This window comes from Mesocricetus auratus, unplaced genomic scaffold (genome assembly GCF_017639785.1).
Source record: "Mesocricetus auratus isolate SY011 unplaced genomic scaffold, BCM_Maur_2.0 Super-Scaffold_100008, whole genome shotgun sequence".
In the NCBI taxonomy this organism is placed as follows: domain Eukaryota; kingdom Metazoa; phylum Chordata; class Mammalia; order Rodentia; family Cricetidae; genus Mesocricetus; species Mesocricetus auratus.
The window spans coordinates 19,492,100-19,512,425 of NW_024429192.1; the positions used below are offsets into that span (position 1 = coordinate 19,492,100).

Sequence of the window (20,326 nt, forward strand, 5' to 3'; positions counted from 1 at the left end):
CCTCTGACAATCTGAAAATTGACTTCTTAGGAGTTTATGCAATAAGCACCACCCACGGCATAAAGATGCCTCTCTGATGATGTCTGAGAGCAGCACCAGTCTATTGGCATAAAGATAAACATTTAGAGGACGGTTTGGGATTATGTCCACTTCAGAGAAGTATTATAGGGTCACCATTGTGGCTTGTAAACTTCTCAGACATCAGTTCTTGAGAAGACTTATAGCACCAAGCATGAATTTCCTCCTGTGAAGCAGGTCTTAAATTCAATCAGAAAACAGTTTGTTATCCCACTAACATTTCTGCCTCTATTGTACCAAGGACCTATCTGTTTATGTTGTTGATTAATGTAGTTCATGGGGTTGACAGTTGGTTAGATTGTTGATAACTCCCTGCCCCATAGCAGACAGAGTAATTTCCAGTATTACAAAAACAGTGAGAGGGAGATTCCTGGTCAGTACCCAATGGATTTCCCAATATCCTTTCACCAAAATGTGTGGTGTCTATAGAAATAGGGTATCACTATCAAGTTCTGATAGACAACCAAGAGTACTGGTGATAGCCTGTACTTTTGGGGGATCCCCAGAGAACCCCTGACCAAACAACTCAAAGGAGGTATCCCACACCTGGTACCATTAACTTTAAAAATCTTTTCAGGACCATGATGAGGTAGCACTATTTTCCCCTTATATAAACAGCAGTGTAATCCTGTACATGTGACATATTTCACTCAAGGTTAAAAATTATTTTGGATTTCACATGATAGTGCTTCTGAAACCAAATCTTCCCTGTTTATCCTTGAGTTTAATTTTGAGACACTAATATAGATAAATCTAGTTGACACTTTAGTTTTTCAAATAATAGGAGTTGAAAAAGTTTGGATCCATCAAAGGAAAGTAACATATTGTGAGGGCTGTTGAAAAGACTTAGAACCTGTCTTTTTTAGTACAGATGGCATCCCTTTGAGCAGTACACACAGTTTAAATGCATCAAACATTAAGACTGCTACTACCCTACATCATCCTTGTATTTCTAAGGAGAAATGACTCAAATTTACTGCTCACTGATTGAAATAAAACAAAAACAAACAAAAAACCCACAAAAAACCTGTCATTAGCACACAACTTCCTTAGGGCTTTTACCTCTTCCTTCAAAATAAGTTTATTTCTACTGAATTTTACTTTAATTTTAATTTTAAGATGAACTTGTAGCTTATTCAGTTCATTGTTAAATTGATGAATATTTTGAACTGTATTGTTTTAGTGATTATCACTCTTTCCAAGACACCACTAATTTGTTTTAGATTTTTCCTATGTTATAGAATGTAAATTCAAAATTAAATTTTAATTACAGGTAAATAACAAAGGATTTGGGGCCAAATAGACTGTCGGTATTTAGAAAGTACTAAGTAAGTCTGCAGGAAAATCAAAAGATCGTGAGAGACTTAGGAGAGCACAGGTTCCCCTTGTTCTAGGAGTGGATATGATATCCCATAGGAAAAATGTACAGTCAATACCTCGACTACCAATGCACTCAGTGTGTTAAAGCTAATGTGCTCAAGCACCTGTCCTTTAAGTCTCTCCCTGATTTAGAGATAAATGGCTTCACCATCTACAGGGAATCAAGTAAAGTTTTACCAGACTGATCCATTTCCCCTGCTATCTAGTATTACAGACTCAGGTTGATTTTTAGAAACAAGCTACTCATATTCACTTCTTAGTAGAGAAAAGAAGCTGCCCTCCATTAAGAAAAGTGTCTGTGGTGTATGTGAGATGGTTCTTAGATAGTTGAAGAAAGCCACTGTCTGTATATTAAAGGCCACCTTATCCATTTTTTTCTGGTTTTTCAAGACAGGGTTTCTCTGTGGCTTTGGAGGCTGTCCTGGAACTAGATCTTGTAGACCAGGCTGGTCTCCAGTTCACGGAGATCCTCCTGCCTCTGCCCCTCCCCCAGTGCTGGGATTAAAGGCATTCTCCACCTGCCACCCCCAGGTCCATCTTATCCATTTCTTACATGTTAGGAGCTTGGTTTCCAAAAAGGTCTGCAAGAGCTTCTAGTTTTTCCAGTAGATGGATGCCCCCTTGTCCTTTTCTGTGCATTTTTGTTCCAGGATCTCTGTTTGCATCACTGACAGCATCCTATAAAGAAACAAGTAGTATTTGATTAGGGAATACTCAATGGTTATATTTTTAATGATCTCTTTGACATTACTAACTTCACATACAGTTACCTTGTGAAATCCTCAAGTTAGAAGCAAAGGAGTTAAGACTGGGCTGGTTTAACCCCCAGAAACAGCTAACCTGACAAGGGTTAGCTCTTGAATCCCAGACTGATGCCTGGGAATCCAGCATGGGACTGATCAAGACCCCCTGAACGTGGGTGTCAGTGAGGAGGCCTAGGTAATCGATTGGGCCTTGGGTAGTAGATCAGTATTTATCCCGGGTATACAAATGGACTTTGGACTCCTATCCAACAATGAGAGATGCATTCTCAGCCTGAACTCTTGGGGGAGGGTCTAGGCCCTGCCCTGGATGAAATGACAGACTATGGACACCCCCATGGAAGGCCTCACCCTCCCTGGGGAAATGAGGGGCATATAGGGGGGTTGTGGGAAGGCGCGGGAGGAGGGGAGGGAAAGGGAGAGGGACCTGGAATTGACATGTGAAGCAACCTTGTTTCCAATTTAAATTTAAATTTAAAAATAAAAATTAAAAAGAGAAGACAGCACAAAGCTTTGGGGACAGCACAGTTTAGGCACTAATAGTCCACTGGTAGTTTCCACTAGTAGAGGTGAGGTTTTGATTTTCAGCTGCTTCATGTCATCCAGACACCTTTGGTTCCCTTCTTCTGACAGATGTCCCATACCTGACCTGCACTCCCGACTGCATCGCATGCTTCCCCTTCCTCACACCCTCCTGCCCACTTCACATTCCCATTTTCCGCATGCAAACATACCTCTGCTATATTCCAGTAGCTCCCATAAGTCATCATTTAAAACATCTAAGAAAAAGATCTGCTCTCTATCCTTAGACAGTGCTTTAGGATTACACTTTAAGGTCCTCTGAGGTGCTTTACAGTGATGCTCACTAATTTAGTCTGGTCTAGGTGGTTCTCAAGGACCTGTACTCCTGATGCAACAACCACACTCTCTGCTACTTTTACTCTGGAAGGACTCTGGGTATCCATGAACTCATCCCTATTGTACTACCTAGCCGGACTACCACCTCAAGAAAGCCAGCATCAGTCACTCCAGCACAGAGAAATGTCTAGCTGACAAAGCAGTAGGCAACATGGATCAGTCACGCAGAACTAGGCTTGAAGATATGATTTTGGTATTTCCTAACCAGAGGATTGTGAGGAGTTTATCAACCCTCACTTGAGTCTTGGTGTTGGAAAAGGAGAACATTCTAAAACCTGGCATGTAGGTTTGCTGTAACTTATTAGCATGTGTATAGTTCCTGACCTTGGTCGATGTTCAGGAGATGCTATTTCCACTTTTTTTCTAATTTTGTAACACTTATTCCATGCTTGCTGTAGTTTACCTGCCCTAGTTGGCTTCACTCCAACTGTCTCTCTTGTCAAGAAGAGGAGATATAGATCTTACTCATATTTGTTTCCTTGGACTTGGGGGGAGCTCAAAAAGGAATGACCTGTCTTTTTTACTTCCCAAAAGCACTTATAGAATACAAAATTGTAGTAACTTTTCAGTAAATTTGCACTGAGTGTGGCATGACTAATGGGCAATATTAGTCATTTACAGAAGTAACCTACTTCAGAGAAGCCTAAAAACCCATTCACGATAAAGATCTGTGAAACACATACAAACAGAGCAACAGTTTCTAGAGTCTGAATGCAATGAACAAAACAACAATGATGTATTACGGCGTGTAAGGAGTAAAAGATTGTTAGCAGGACAGAGTGCTGCTTTGTAGGGAGCATTACACACACACACACACACACACACACGCACACACACACATACGCACGCACGCACACGAGAGAGAAAGAGATCCATGACTGCAGAGATACACAGAGCAGTAGTAAATACACACTTAGTGAGTAGCCAGCTCTGCAGCCTGGCTCACTAATGTGAGAGACAACTGGCAATGACATCATGTCTCCAGTCTTGATGCCCTCAAACTTACTTCACCATTAACCAGCTACACTAACTAGGTCCAAGCATCAGTGACCTGCTGCCTTAGGTGCCATTTCTTCCAGGGAAGAGACTTTTGTCATTAGTCTGGAGTATGCATTCTCTTTGATAGAGGAAGTTCTCGTAGTAAAGAGATATTTGACAGTGCCAACATTTGGTACCCTCGTTTGTGAGTCAGTCAGTTGTGTATTTCTATAAGCTTGACAAAACCTCCACACCTGATCTAGAGATTCAACCAATGTATTGGTTTCCTAGAAGGCCTGACCCAAATTATGAAGTGGTGTCACTTCTAATAGCTTGTTTCTATGTAATCGAGTGGAAACCAGTAAATAATGAATTTTATTTCTGTAATTATGTAGTTTTACTATCTAGAATAAGAATCAAGGCATATTTAGACAATATAAAGTCTTATTTTATAACTCATAGTGATTAAAATTGGATATTAAGCTCTAAAGAACATACTGAAAAATTACAGGGATATTTCCAGGAGTAAATCCTGGAAATCATAAAAAAATGATACAAGCTTTACTGTCACAGTTGACTTTCTAAAGTAAGAACAATCAACATGTAATATAAACTTAAATTGTTAAATTTGGTAATGCTTATGATTATATGTATTCATTATTAAATCTGCATAGCTATCACTTCCCTTTCATTCAATGATAGCTTTTGTTTGGGTTAAGTTAAGGGATCTACAAATTACTAGAAGATTGTCTCATTATTATTACCTCATTATTAATATCTACCAATATTAAAGTAGCATTAGCAATGAAACAAATGTTTATTATTTAAGAAACATTCCTTCAGGAGTAAATGTACTACAATTATGAAACATGACATTGAAGGTCAAAGAGTAATCATTAGCTTATTTATTAATATCACTGCTATGTATCTCTCAATACACTGAAATATACATGCAACCAGATGCAAATTTGCTGAAATGAAAACAAACGTATTTGATAATGAAAAAGTTTACAAAACCCAATGGTCTCCTCCAAAAATTCCTAGCACCCAGGCTTCCTACTATTTTTCCTACATATTATTTCCCCTGTTTGGGATTGCATATCATATATTTACCACACATAAACATGTCTATTCTTACTAAGAAAAAAGAAAGAAAAAACGTTTACATTCCTAAGCCCCGAGGCAGCAGTGGCTGCCTGTAAAGGGAATGTTTACAAGCTTTATGATATTAACTGCAGCACTCAACCCCAGCAGCATAAAGCATGCAAAGAAGAACTTTCTGTCAGTTTTATTATTTCTAAAAAGGTTCCCCTTGAAGCAGAAGAGTGACCTTGCTTTGCTGAGCTGACATATGCCACTGGATTAATGGGGGAGCTCGGCTGAGGAGAAGGCTCACAGACACATTACAACTTCAGAAGCTGGGCTGCTGGTGCCCATTAATCAGGGCCACCAAAAATCATGCATCAAACCCACCCATTTATAAGTAGTAAAGATGACTTAAAGAAAACTTTTTCAGAATTAGCTTATTGTTTGTCATTACTCGTGTTCAAGGAGATTGCTGCATGACTAAAATATCCTTGGAGGAGACCTGTAGAAAGGTCACTGTGTACCCAGAGGCCCCCTGAAAGAGGAACTTGTTTAAAACATAGGATCTTACATGGTGTGCTCCTGAGGGTCTTCTGGGGAAATTCTGGAGCAGAGTCTTTCTACTCAAGTTAATTTCCACACCTTTAATTGCGATTTCATAGGGATGGTTACCATACATGAACTTCACCTCTTTGTGATCATATGTATTACATTAATATAATATTATATTATTCAATATATATTAATATATTAACCCTGTGATAGATCTAGGTACAGGAATACATGACTGACAAACTTGTTAGGAGATTGTTCTGAGACCTAAAGTTCATATCAACACATTAAATGATTTAATATTTTAAAAAGTGTCTTGGGTTTGGAAGTGTCACACATGTTTTCACCTTGTTGATCATGATTTCATTACAAATTTTCAGCGGTTTATTCAACTCTAATTATTGAAAAGGTTTAAAAAATGTCTTAGATGATAGCTTCTACAAGGAATTGTTCCATAAATGAGTAGGTAAGTTACTTTTATCTTTTTTGAACTCTCCTAATACCAAAAATTTATGGGTTTAACTTCCATTACATACTTTTTCATTTAGATTAATGCTGCATTAAATAATGCTATAACATAATTAAATGTGCAAGTGGTACAACTTGAAAAATTAGCCACTTATTAAGGAAAACCAGAGAGTGTTTTTTTTATTTTTAATTTACAATTTGGACTAATGTAGCAAGGTAACAGCATTTGAAGTTCTTCTGCTCAATAATAGTTGTCTTTTTTTCTTCTTTGGATTTTTGAGAAGGGGTTTCTTTTTTGTTGTACCCTTGGCTGTCCTGCAATTCACTTTGTAAACCAGGCTGGCCTTGTACTCACAGAGATCCATCTTCCTTGGCCTACCAAGTGCTGGGATTAAAGACATGCATCACCAAACTTGGCCCTGGTTGTCTTCTTTTACCAGAGTCTTAAATATTACTTTGGTTGCTAGCCATATCATTAAAGTACGTAATGGAATGAACAGTTAAAATCATATTAGATATTTAGTCATAGATTTTAAAAAATCAAATAGGCACAAAAATTATCTCAATTATTGGAGAAAAATATATGTTTTTTTGGCATTAGACATGAATCATCTATCCCTAACATAGCCTTGATGCACCACAGTACACAGAAACCATGATTAGTAATGCGAACGGTGTTAAGGAAACCGTTCATCTTTTGACTAGGTTGGCAAACATATATGCCCTGTTACCTTGGATCATCATGCCTTTCCCTCCTCTGTCCTACATCTTCCCAAGCACTGCCTACATCCTGTAACCACAGGTAACCAGGAGTTCTTAAGCCTAGAAATGACTTCTGGACATTTCTCTATATGGCTCCTCAAAAGCTCTGAAACAGACTGTCCATGCTAGCATAGTGGCATATGAACTTAAAACTACTTGCTAACTTTTATTTTGAGATTGTCCATTCAGACAATAAAAAAGATCTAGTGGAATAACAGTGTACAAATAAAAAATTTTAGTCATTAAAATGGTTATGTCCATTAGACAGTATTTTTTTTCCTTCAAAAGTTACAGAGGGAATTATAGTTTACAGGAGTCACATTTTTGTCTTTCAGAGGTCCTTTTCCTATATAGTAAACATTGCACAACTTCTTTTTTGTGATTTTATCATTATTTAAGCAATGTTACTTTTGGATTTGGTGATTTGCAAAGATCTCAGTAAACATCTGCAGAATCTCTTAGACTAAAGAATTTTGAAGCATCTTAAAATTATATTGAGTTAATTTTATGTTGAAAACTTTTGACCATTTAATATAATATTCTGCATAAATTAAAATTATAGGTATGGGCCTGTACATACTTACAGAATAGTATTATCAAGGTTGAAATTTTTAGAGTGTCTGTGTGTGTGTGTATGTGTGTGTGTGTGTGTACGCGTGTGTAAGCATGCATGCATTCACTAGTTTATCTGCGTGGGTTCCCATGTATGCATATGTACATGCATGTGAACACCGGAAAACAACCTCTAATATGCTTGGTGATAGCATATACCTCATTTGAGATAGATTTTCTGACCTGGTGCTCACCAGTTAGGCTGAACTGGCTGGCCAGTGAGCTCCAAATGTCCTTTAGTCTTTGCCTGCCCAGTGTTGCATGTGGCACTCACTGTACCCAGCACTTTTAGTGGTGTGGGTATCAAATATCCTTATCTTTGCAAGAATGGAACTTTACCATTGAGTCATACCCCATATCATGGCTGACATTTCAAAAATTTATACTTCCTTTTATATTTCACAGAAATTTAAAAAATTATTCATAGTAACTTTGGTTATGTGATACTTTGTATTTGACAAAAGTATTTAAACATATCAAAGTATTACTTATGAGCTCCCCTTAACTAATTTGAACAGATTAATTTCTACTGAATTAAACAGCTTATATAGTCTTCAGTTGCAATGTAACATAATGAAATATAACATAGTGGTAGATCATGTAGAAGTAAAGTCAAGAATCTTAAATAGGTGAGCCTTTACTCTGAGAACGTTTTTAATATACTAAATCTGCTGTTATTAGTATAATTTTTGCATTGACCATTTTCTGTTATTATTGAAGTTCTTCCCATCTTCCTTGGGTAATCTCTGAAGTAGTTTCAATTTACAGAAAACATTTTTTAATTTAAATTAGAAACAATCTTGTTTTACATGTCAATCCCAGTTCCCTCTCCCTGCCCTCCTCCCCTGCACCCCACCGACCCTCTATCCCATTCGCTTTCTGCTCCTCAGGGAGGGTGAGGCCTTCCATGGGGGATCTTCAAAGTCTGTTACATACTTGGGACAGGGCCTAGGACTTCCCCAGTGTGTCTAGGCTGAGAGAGTATCCCTCTATGTGGAATGTGCTCCCAAAGTCCATTCCTACACTAGGGATAAATACTGATCCACTACCAGAGGTCCCATATACTGCCCAGGCCTCCTAACTGCCACCCACTATCAGGGGGTCTGGGTCAGACCTATGCTGGCCTCCCAATCATCAGTCTGGTGTCCATGAGTTCCTCCTTGTTCAGGTCAGCTGTTTCTGTGGGTTTCTCTAGCCTGGTCTTGACCCCTTTGCTCATCATTCCTCCCTCTCTGCAACTGGATTCCAGGAGTTGGGCTCAGTGCTGTGGGTGTCTGCCTCTGCTTCCATCAACTACTTGATGAAGTCTCTAGGATGGCCTATAAAGTACTCATCAAAGTCATTATAGGGGAAGGGTATTTAAGATAGCCTCTCCACTGTTGCTTACATTGTTAGTTGGGGTCATCATTGTGGATCTCTGGGCATTTTCCTAGTGCCAGATTTCTCTTTAAACCTACAGTGATTCCCTCTATTATGTTATCTCTTTTCTTGCTCTCTTCTATTCTTTCCCCGACTCAAGCTTCCTGCTCCCTCGTATCATCCTCTCCCCTCCTCTTCTCCCCTTCTCTTTGTCCTACCTCCCTCCCCCTACATCCAAGCTCTTAATTTGCTCAGGAGATCTTGGCCCTTTTGCCTTCTCCGGGGGACCATGTATGTCTCTCTTAGGGTCCTCCTTGATTCCTAGCTTTTCGGGTGGTGTGGATTGTAATCCTTTTCTATATGTCTAATATCCATATATGAGTGAGTACATACCATGTTTGTCTTTTGTGGCTGGGTTACCTTATTTAGGATGGTTTCTTCTAGTTCTATCCATTTGCCTGGGAATTTCAAGATTCCATTGTTTTTATCCACTGAGTAGTACTCCATTATGTAAATGTACCATTTATCCATTCTTTAGTTGAGGGGCATCTAGGTTGCTTCTCAATTCTGGCTATTAGAAATAATGCTGCTATTAACATAGTTAAACAGATGTCCTTGCTGTTTGAATGTGAATCTTTTGGGTATATGCCTAAGAGTGGAACTGCTGGATCTTGCAATAGACTGATTCCCATTTTCCTGAAGAAATGCCATATGGAAAAACAAAAACACAGGATAGCCAAGCCAACCCTGTACAATAAAGAAACTTCCAGAGGCATCAACATCTCTGACTTCAAGCTCTATTATAGAGGTATAGTCCTGAAAACAGCTTGGTATTGGCACAAGACAGGTAGACCAATGGAATCAAATTGAAAACCCCTATTTTAACCCACACACCTACGAACACCTAATTTTTTTTACAAACAATCTAAAATTATACAATGGAAAAAAGAAAGCATCTTCAACAAATGGTGCTGGCATGACTCGACACTGGCATATAGAAGTATGTGGATAGATCCATGTCTATCGCCATGCACAAAACTTAAGTCCAAATGGATCAAAGACCTGAACATAAATCCAGCCACACTGATCCTGTTAGAAGAGAAAGTGAGAGGTACCCTTGAATGAATTGTTATGGGAGACCACTTTCTGAACATAACACCAGTAGCACAGACACTGAGTTTGACAATTAATAAATGGGACCTCCTGAAACTGAGAAGCTTCTGTAAGGTAAAGGATGCAGTCACCAAGACAAAAAGGCAGTCCACAGAATGGGAAAAGATACTCACTAACCTTACCTCTGACAGAGGGCTAATCTCCAAAATATACAAAGAACTCAAGAAGCTAATCACCCAAACACCTAGTAACCAATTAAAACATGAGGTACAGAACTAAATAGAGAATTCTTAATAGAGGAATCTAAAATGTTTGAAAGATACACAAGAAAGTGCTCAACATCCTTAGCCATCAGGGAAATGCAAATCAAAACAACTCTGAGATACCATCTCACTCCTGTCAGAATGGCTAAAATCAAAAACACCAATGACAGTTTATGCTGGAGAAGACATTAGAGAAAGAACAACCCTCCTCCACTGCTGGTGAGAGCACAAACTCATACAGAAAATATTTTAGTGGCACAGCAAATTATAGAAGTAAAGTTTCTGCATGGAAATTCTGAGCAAACTTTAGAGATCACTGGCAGCATCTGCACCTGCATCCCCTTCATGCATTTTGCAGTTGATATGAAGGTGATGAGGGAGGATAGGAACCAGCTAACTTTGATTCCTAGAAAAGCCAGATGCACACTGGAAATATCCATAACCCTAATTTGTGTTGTTTTGTTTTGATCATTTTATTCTGCTCAGTATTGCCTTTGTACAAGGTTGTAATGTTAGTTTGAAGGCATGAATTTGCACTTCTGCTGTATCTTTTTTTTTTCTTGAAGTTTCCTGACACCCCACACACCTCTTCCATCGGTACCACATGACACTGCAATTATTTAACACTGAGGCAATCCTAACAGATTATTTTAAGTGAGTTAAATTGGATTCTCACTCTCCAACATCTTAACACCTGAGTCAGCCAGGACAATTAAATCCTCGAATGCTTTGGGATAAAAGGTGACAGGCTTGTTGAGATTTAACTTTCTATAATGCAATATTTATGGTGAGCTCAAACACTTTTGATCTGAAGAGTGGGTACTAACAAATGTCTTATGAGTAATATTTAGATGTGAGAGCTTGTTGGCAGTAAGAATGCATAATTTTTAATTTGCCAGTATACTTCAAAATACTGTGGGTGTCTGACTCAAGTAAGCAAGTATTTCCTTTGAAATAGATTGACACTTCTACTGGTGCCTTGCTCAAATGTTAAAGTCACACCAGAGATGGCATTTTATCTGACAACCCTAAAAGCTGGTAGCTGGGTATGAAAGAAACATATGGTCACATCTCCAGGTTTTAGGAAAAGCTTGACTCGTAGTTTTAAAAGAGACTCCATATTTTCCTTCATGTTCATAATACAGACAGGTGAACGGTTTTAAAAGCCTACTTAGTTTCATCCTTTCACCGTGTTCAGAGAACAGATGATCTGAAAAGAAAAACAATCTGGGTGTCAGTGAGGAGGCATAGGGAATCTATTGAGCCTTGGGCAGCAGATCAGTACCCATACCAAGTATACACACGGACTTTGGACTCCCATAGAACAATGTGAGGTGCACTCTCACCCTGAACTCTTGGGAAAGGGTCTAGGCCCTGCCCTATATGAAATGACAGACTATGGACACCCCCATGGAGGGCCTCACCCTCCCTGGGGGAATGAGGGGATAACGGGGGGGGATGGGGGGAGGGCACGGGAGGAGGGGAGGGAAAAAGAGAGGGACCTGGAACTGACTTGTGAAGCAACCTTGCTTCTTATCTAAATTAAAAAAAAAGAATAAAAAAATAATTATTGATTAAAAAAAAAAGAAAAACAAAAAAACAAGACTTGACTAACTGTGAGGGATGGTAGGGCAGAGAGGACCACCTCAGTGTGGAGAATTCTAAAGGAGGCTTGGTGTGGTTGTTGCTTTGTTTTTTATGCAGGTTGTGACCCTTACCCCAGTCTCCTCCTCCAGAAGGGCCAGTGATGGCTAAGAAAGCTGCCACTTGCATATGAAACAACAATCTGTAACAACTGAGGCTGTTATGTTTTGCTGTCTAGGGGACCAGCCTCTGGCAGCACAGCTGGGCTCAAAGGGAATCCACAGACTCTGGAGTACTGACTTTTTTATCTGAGGTGATAAAGACAAAAAGACACCCACACACTCTTGATGGCTTCCATCAGAACTTGTCTTTATTCTTCTTCTGTATTCTGTATTCTTTATTCTGCTGGTGATTTCCTTCTCTCATTCTTGAAGATTTCCTTGTAACTGTATGTTTATTCTTCACATCTTCTTTCTAATTCCTTCTAACTCTCTCATTCTTGAAGTTTTCCTTCTAACTCCACCTTTACTGATCATGCGTTTCTTCTGTTTGCTTACAAACAGATGGTGTGTGGGAAGGGGGAAGTTGGGGGGAGCGGGAGAAGGGGAGGGATGTGAGAACTTAGGTTAGTATTAAAAATGAAAAATATTTATAAGTAAAAAACAATTAATTTTGACCTGTTAAGGTATATTGCAATTGTTTCATAATATATTACATGGGTTACTCTTACTAAAATTAAAAAGCATCATTTGACCTACAATCTATCCAAATACTATGGATGTTCAGTATAGCCCTTATCTACATGGAAGGCATGTGTGTGGGTTGACAACGGGTCAGGAATCCTAGTGTATTTCTGTCCTAGTTCTGGAGAGCTCTGCTTCCATTTAGAAAGTGTATGTACAGGGTCTAATTTGTGAACCGGAAGTGACACAAGACTGGGTTGTCATGGTCTCAGATCTTTATGTTTGGAAGTGCAGTTAGCAGGGGGATGATTTAAGTGGCAGTCCATCAGGACATAACATAGGTATTTTCAACTGGGTGTTAAGATCACAGGTATTATTTAGGGAATTTATTTTATATGTGTGTGACTTTTATTATATTCTAAGAATCTTGACTTCAAATGTTAGTTGCGCTGATAGTCACTTTAATTATCACTCAACGTTTACGTCCACACCAATACTACTCGTCACAATGAGTGGAAACAGGTTAAAATTTAGTTTGCCATTACAAACTGTCCTTGCAGTATTTTCTGGGTACAGACTACCAAGTTGCTTTGTTTTATAATGATTTACAGTAAGTTTTCTCCTCAACTCAATTTAGAGTTAGCTAGATTTGTTTCATTTGGATTTAAAGTTTAGGGATTATTTTATTGAGTTTATTCATGAAAAATTGAAACTTTTACACATTTTTGTATGCAAATCTATGAGACAAAGTATCTACTTTGACATACATCTGTGAGAGAAACCCTGCATTTGCTCTCATGAGACATATACTTCGATAAATGGTAGATGGTTCCAGACACCTTTCTCTGTTTTGTTGTTTTCAATTTCAATATATCCTAGGGATCATTCTATTGAATTAGGGAAACATGAATTTCAGTATCTTTCAATTGATGCATACACATGCTACTCATGTAGTATACTCTTGGTGAATGCCGGAGTTTATGGGTTTTTGAGTAAAATATTTCAACCAATGTGATATATATACACACACATTCATATGCAGGAATATAGATATTTAATTCCTATGACAAAATACAAATAAATATGAAAATTTACAGGATGCTGCCAAATTTCCCTCCACAGCTTTTGAGCCATTTTACAAGTGATTTTCTAAACATAGAAGGATTTTATACTTTATTTTGCTGGGATTAGGCTGGGTTTGAACCTAAGACACTGAATATGCAAAGTATGTGTTCTATTTCCTTACTACACTCCAAGCCCCTGAATATACTTGCACACACTGTAAAGAGCAAACATGATCGAATGCTACCATTATCAATTATTATCTAACATATGAGTTGCTTTTTTTATTTAAGCTGCTTTTTCCAGAGACAATTCAAGTACTTGCCTTATCTTGATGGGAGCTTATGTCATCAGCTAGTATCTGAAAAGCGGTTACACTATAATACAAATTTGTGAATATTTAAACACATTCTCTTTTCTTAAAGACTACTATGTAGGAAGCAGGTTTTATAAATCCATCCCTTGGTCTACACCTCACAGTAGACGTTCACTCCTTTCTAACATAAGCTATAACCTATAAATATACTATGAAACCATTTTCTTGGACACAAACTGACTTTCAGACTGGATAATAAAATATTTTTTAAAAACCTTTTAAATAAGTACTGAAATTTACTTCTTAAGAGAATCTTAGAATGGATAGACAGACTCTTCTGCCTTAAAATTGTTAGGGGATTAGTTCTGCTAGGACTGGCAAGATCCAATGTAGTAGGTTTTTAAAAAAATCTTTTTAACACCATTATTCCTATATCTGCTTTTTATCGGTAATGGAGGCAGAATTAATTTTAAAAGGTGGTGGCTATTGATTACTTAATGGAAGAATACAGTATAGGGAAATGCTGAAGTGAATCTATTCTGTGGCCTCCCATGCAACAGGCCCCATTATCCAGTAGTGGGAGGCACTTTGTAACACTCATTAATATGTAATAGGCAACATCAGCCTGCGTATAAAGGCTACAAAATTACTATAGGCTATGAGCATGTCTCAAGTATACAACAGAGTAGCAGATTGTCCTTGATGCACTCATCCGTAAACAGGACAATAGTTTCCTCACTTCCCTCAGACCTCAGATCAATGAGGGTTTGAAGGAAACGCCTTCTGGGCAAGTCAGAGTGATTCATGCTCTAGGTACATCTCTACCTTGGTAAGCTCCGTGTGAGATGACGTGGTATTTTCCAGTGTGGAACACAATTTCAGTTATCTCAGCTCTCCTCCCACCACAAGCATGAAGAACTATAGGCTTGTTCAACAGGCAAGGCAAGTCAGAAGAATGTGTTTTGTCTGCCACAGCCATCATTTGTAGAGCAATATTCTGGAGCAGAGTCTATATCAGGCTAACCACTCGTCACATGTCCAGGATCTTTCTCGTTCAACTTGTTTTATAAGGGAAATAAGCAGTTTTAAAGGCAGTGGTGGTATGAGAGATGTGTCTAAAAATGAGCTTAAGGATTTCCTGGCAAAGACTAGTTAAAGTGAGATTTCTGAGTGAACAAGAACAAATTCTATAGATTACTGACTACTGGTATTGGACTTTTTCCAAATTACTAGGTTACCTTTTCAGTAAAATCTATTCATTCCTAAGATAAATTACTTTGAAATGATGTATAATTCTTAGGTCAAGATTTTTTTTGTAAATTTTAGGTACATACACAGGAACACACACACACACACACACACACACACACACACACCACACACGCACTTGCATGCACTCCTACACAATAAAATTAGATACCCAAATTCTAAACAATGCATAAAATCAAATTGATAGTGAGAAAGCCGATATTTTGAATTAGTGATTTTGAAGAATTTTGAAAGTGTATTCAGGACAGCCATTTACTTTGAAGCATTTTAAGATAATTTATAATTACCTACGTAGAGTGAGTTTGCAAAAGAATATAAATTTTACTCTGCTAACAACGTGTGAAGCTTGTCCTTTAAAATCAGTGAGGGAAGTTGATCTGCACAACGGGAGACAGGCAGTGGGATGTCAGTGCAAGTGCGTGTGAAATGTGAAGAAATTACACACATGCTTACACTGCGCATGCGTATATGTTCAGTTTATTAATAGGCCCGCGTCTACCTACTCTCTTTCTGATTACCGGCAGAGAAGTTAAAGTTCACAAAATTTGCTAGCGGGAAATGTACTTGTGTTGATTTCGTTTTAAAGCAAACTTATTTTAGGAGGCAGGAGAGAGATCATCACTCAGATGCTGGCTCTGCTACATTGTTATTGCGTCTTTATTCGTTGTTGGCTTTGTTAGCAAAGATTGCCTGAACTCTCCTGGTGCAAATAAGTTAGTGTTCCGCTTATTTAAAGAAGGCTCAGTTTAGAATCTTCAGAAGCTCCAGTTTCTTGTTTCAAGTAATTAATACTGTGAATACATTTTAAAAAATTAACCAAGGTCTTAACCACTATTGCACAAATCAAAAGAAGACATTTTAGCAAGTTTTAGTATAAAATTATGAATAATATTTATACCTTCAATGGCTTTTCTGAGTCCAGGGAAGGACTTTTCAAAGCTTACATATTCAAAATGCATTTCTGAGAAGCTGTAACAAATTTATTACTTTCAGTTGTGAAAGTCACAAACCTTAAGTTTCTTTTCCTTTTCTGATTTTACAGCGCAGCAGCAGTTTTGGGAATTTTGATCGTTTTCGGAATAATTCCATATCAAAATCTGATGACTCAACTGAGGTTAGTTATTTTATCATATCCTTATTAACATTATGACAGCATATTTTAAAAGTTTATAATATTAGGTAAGGAAATTAGACACATTTTTCAAGGTATGTAGATGTACACAGAATTTGAAATAAATGAGCATTTAGAGTCTAGTACCATGTTGGGTATTTAGCAGTAAAGAGCTATCTAAGAACCCTGTTCAATATTTGGGCATGACATGAATTTAAAATTAGTTACAATTTCAAGATCATTATAATTCAAAACTACACTAACAAGTTCAAGGCTCCCAATCATTTCCATGCTAAAGCATGAAAGTTGCTAAATGGGCTTGGTGGTCATTCTGCTAAGATGAGTCACTTCTTTTTTTTTTTAATTTTATTTTCCAGTTTAAATTTAGATAAGAATCAAGGTTGCTTCACAAGTCAGTTCCAGGTCCCTCTCCCATTCCCTCCCTTCCTCCCGTGCCCTCCCCCCCCCCGTTATCCCCTCATTTCTCCAGGGAGGGTGAGGCCCTCCATGGGGGTGTCCATAGTGTGTCATTTCATATAGGGCAGGGCCTAGACCCTTTCCCAAGAGTTCAAGGTGAGAGTGCACCAGATGAGTCACTTCTAGTGCACACTTTGTGTCTGGTCTCAGCAAAACTCACCATAACATTAAATTTTGTATATAATAATAATAGCAGTACCATTGATAGCTATATTTAATTGAATGCTTGTCATGAAGGAAATATAGTGCTACCAATTTACTTATCTATTTGTTTTAATTTTACTGATGAAGGGATTTTCTATTATAGAGTTATCAAATGACAAAGAAAGGACCCAATCTCTTCTCTGACTTTAACGTCTGTAACTCTGCTATACCATCTTATTTAATGGGAACCTCCTGGGATGGGTGACTAAGGAAAGGTCCATCTGAAGGAGCCACACACTGAGAAAACTAAGAATGCAGCACATATTCTTTCTTAATCCTAATCTGCACACTGACCCAAACTCTGTGAACTCACTAACAATTACTTTTAGATAAACAGGTTATAATATCTTATATACAGATGCATCTATTATAATGTTATTTTTTATGTCAGCAAGGAATATTCTATGTTATAAATTATAATAACATTTCATATATTTTAATATACCTTTGTGTATTATTATAGTTAATCATCAATTTAGGTAATATATATATCAACCATCACACACACACACACACACACACACACACACACACACCCCTGTCTTAGTTTATTTCCCTGCTATTGTGATAAAATATCCTGACAAAAGCAACTCTAGGGAGAAAGGGTTTACTTCAGAGCACAGTTAAGGATCACAGTCCAGCATGGTGGGGAAGTAAAAACTGAAGGAGTTTACTTAAAACAGCAAGTCATATCACTTACATAGTCAAGAAGCTGAAGGCAACAAATGCATGTTCATTAAAGCCCAGCCAGGAAATGGTAGCTACTGTGGGTGGCTCTGCCCATCTCAACTGTATAATCAAGATCATCCCGCAAAAGTATGCACAGAGGTTCAATTCCGATGTGATTCTAGATCTTGCCAAATTGACTGTAAACACCAGCCACTGCAGTTACATTTTACTCTCTACATATTTATGGGTGACCATATATAATTATATATGTACTCACAAACTTACACAAATAAGCACTTGTTTATGTATGTGTGCATACACAGAGGGGAACTTATTTGTGTGACTTTATTTTCACTTAGTATTTTGTATAAAATCTTATCTCTAAAACCATATATAGCTGTGTTCTGTTACTGTTTCATTTGTAACAAACCTATGAAACTATCTCAAGCTCATCCACTGTCATTGGAATAAGTAGCATTTAGGAGAGCTGATAAAGTAGTTTCCCAATTTCCAGAAACCCAGGATCAATTCTCTATCCTTTTCACAGATACCTACAAAATGAGAGGGTTTGTGCTAGCTACTATAGAGTACTGTTGCAATGAAAGATGAAAATGCCTACTTCATGAGGTCTGGAGTCTGGCAGCAATATCATTGAAAAGATTGTGACAATAATAGAACTGTAAATTCTAAACAGAAATCTACTGCTGGCTATGGAGCAAACTTCACAGAAAAGAAAACTAATTGAAAATATATAAACAGTTTCTCCGAAGTCTCTATAAGTAATGATGGGAAACCAAAAAAGTATTTGTATTGCATTATTTGAAATAATAGTAAGAATATCAGTTTTAACTAAATAATATGCTTTCATATTTATTTTAGTTAGCAGAATAATTTTACAACTAAAACAAGAAAGTTGAAGCAAAGAAGAGAGAGAAGAAAAAGGCTAACTAAAATTTGAGTGTTTCCAAATTATGTTTTATTCTGGTATTTTGAATTAAGCAAAGACTCTGCCTTTATAACCATGATGTAGAAATTAATAATGTGCAATGGGGGCTTAAATTTTTGGATGTCTGTTTATATTTATCATAGGCAATTTGGGGTAAGATATGAAGCAAAATATAATATTGATTAATAATGGTGTTAACTATGTGGCTAAACGCTCATATTAAAATATCTGAGCTCACTAGTCAGAATCTTCCCATTATTTCTTAAGTTCTGGTATGCTGGGCCATCCTCCCATCAAGCATGGTGGGCAGGACTAAAGCAGATGACCTTCATAGTTCATTGCTTGCCCATCTAGAGACCAAGAGCATCTAGTCCATACATGTCCTCAAGGGGAGTGGGAAAACTGCCTTCAATTTCTATATCAAGAATTTCATCTATTTAAAGAATATTGAACACTAGTTAACATGCCTTGAAGTATTTCTGAGACTAGAATGAAGTATATAGAGAAAGTATTTATTCTCATGGAACATGCATCATACAGGAAATGCAGATAATCACTAAATGAGCAAACACATTTTCAAATAAAGTCAGGGTAGAGAAGATGAAAAAATCAGGTGAAGCAACAGGAAGTGTGGACAAGCATGAAGAATGATGAATCAGATAGTTTCTTTCCTGTTACTACACATTAATTAATGCCTGGATAGCTTATGAAATCTGTAGCTCTCTAGAGGTAGCCATGGCAGAAGCGTGTCCAAACTGAGATGAGAACCTTATACATTAAAGGAGACACACAATCACGGCAATAGTTATTATTTGTCTCAAGTTTTATTATGTATCTGTGGCTCAGAATCAACACAAGTGACTCGTTTAAACAAACTGCCCCCGAATAGTGAAGATGCTATTTTGAAAAGAGTAAAGATATTTTTATTTTACATAGATTCTATATGATGCAACACATTTTATAAACGGAATAATGTTAATTATGTGTTAAACTTTCGTATTAAAGGATTTACGATCACTACAGAGACATTTCCCATCATTGATCATATCATACCACATTGATTTATGCTATACTGTTGAGCTTTGTAGGCAAACACCAATGCTTGTGCTTTGTTCTGAGGAGAGAAGTAATCACTGCTTTGTCAGGAAGATTATTAATGAGCACAACTTAACAGCAAACCAAATAAAAGACTTAATTGTTACATACATGAAATCTATTAATCATGTGAGGATTTCTTTGTAAGTGGATTGAACCAGATACTATTTACTATTACTTAAAGTGAACAATGAGCCATCATAAGCACCTGATGAGATGAAAACATTGTAGATTTCAACTGTTCAATTAGCTTCCAAACTTTGTAAAAAATCACTATGACCATGCCAATCTATTTGAGATGCAAGAAGCTATAGGAGTGGTGATAAAGGATTTTCTAATTGCTCCATTAAATTATCTCTCATCATAAAGCTATAATCACTCATGCTGCCTGATGGTTACTTCTGTTTTGATCATCTCCAAAACAAGAACTAAAAGCTACTAAACCATAGCTGAAATTCTCCAAGAATTTCACCTGCAAAGATGAGAACTTTCAAGAAAGTTTCTTATTGTGTTATGCCCAGAATGTGTACAGCACAAAATGAACAGAAAATCCAAACTTTATTCTCTCTAAGGAGGTTCT

General features: G+C 37.4%; 1 protein-coding gene across 2 annotated transcripts in view; it reads left to right on the forward strand.

Annotated features, from left to right (window-relative positions):
* Positions 1-20,326, forward strand: part of Samsn1 (SAM domain, SH3 domain and nuclear localization signals 1) — a 56,610-nt gene that overhangs the window by 7,021 nt on the left and 29,263 nt on the right. For both annotated transcript variants that reach the window (XM_021226087.2, XM_021226085.2), the window contains exon 2: positions 16,287-16,358. Coding sequence is in view for 1 of the 2 variants with exons in the window: in XM_021226085.2 (XP_021081744.1) it covers positions 16,287-16,358 (72 nt within the window). In the remaining variant the exon portion in view is untranslated. The remainder of the gene's footprint in view (positions 1-16,286; positions 16,359-20,326) is intronic.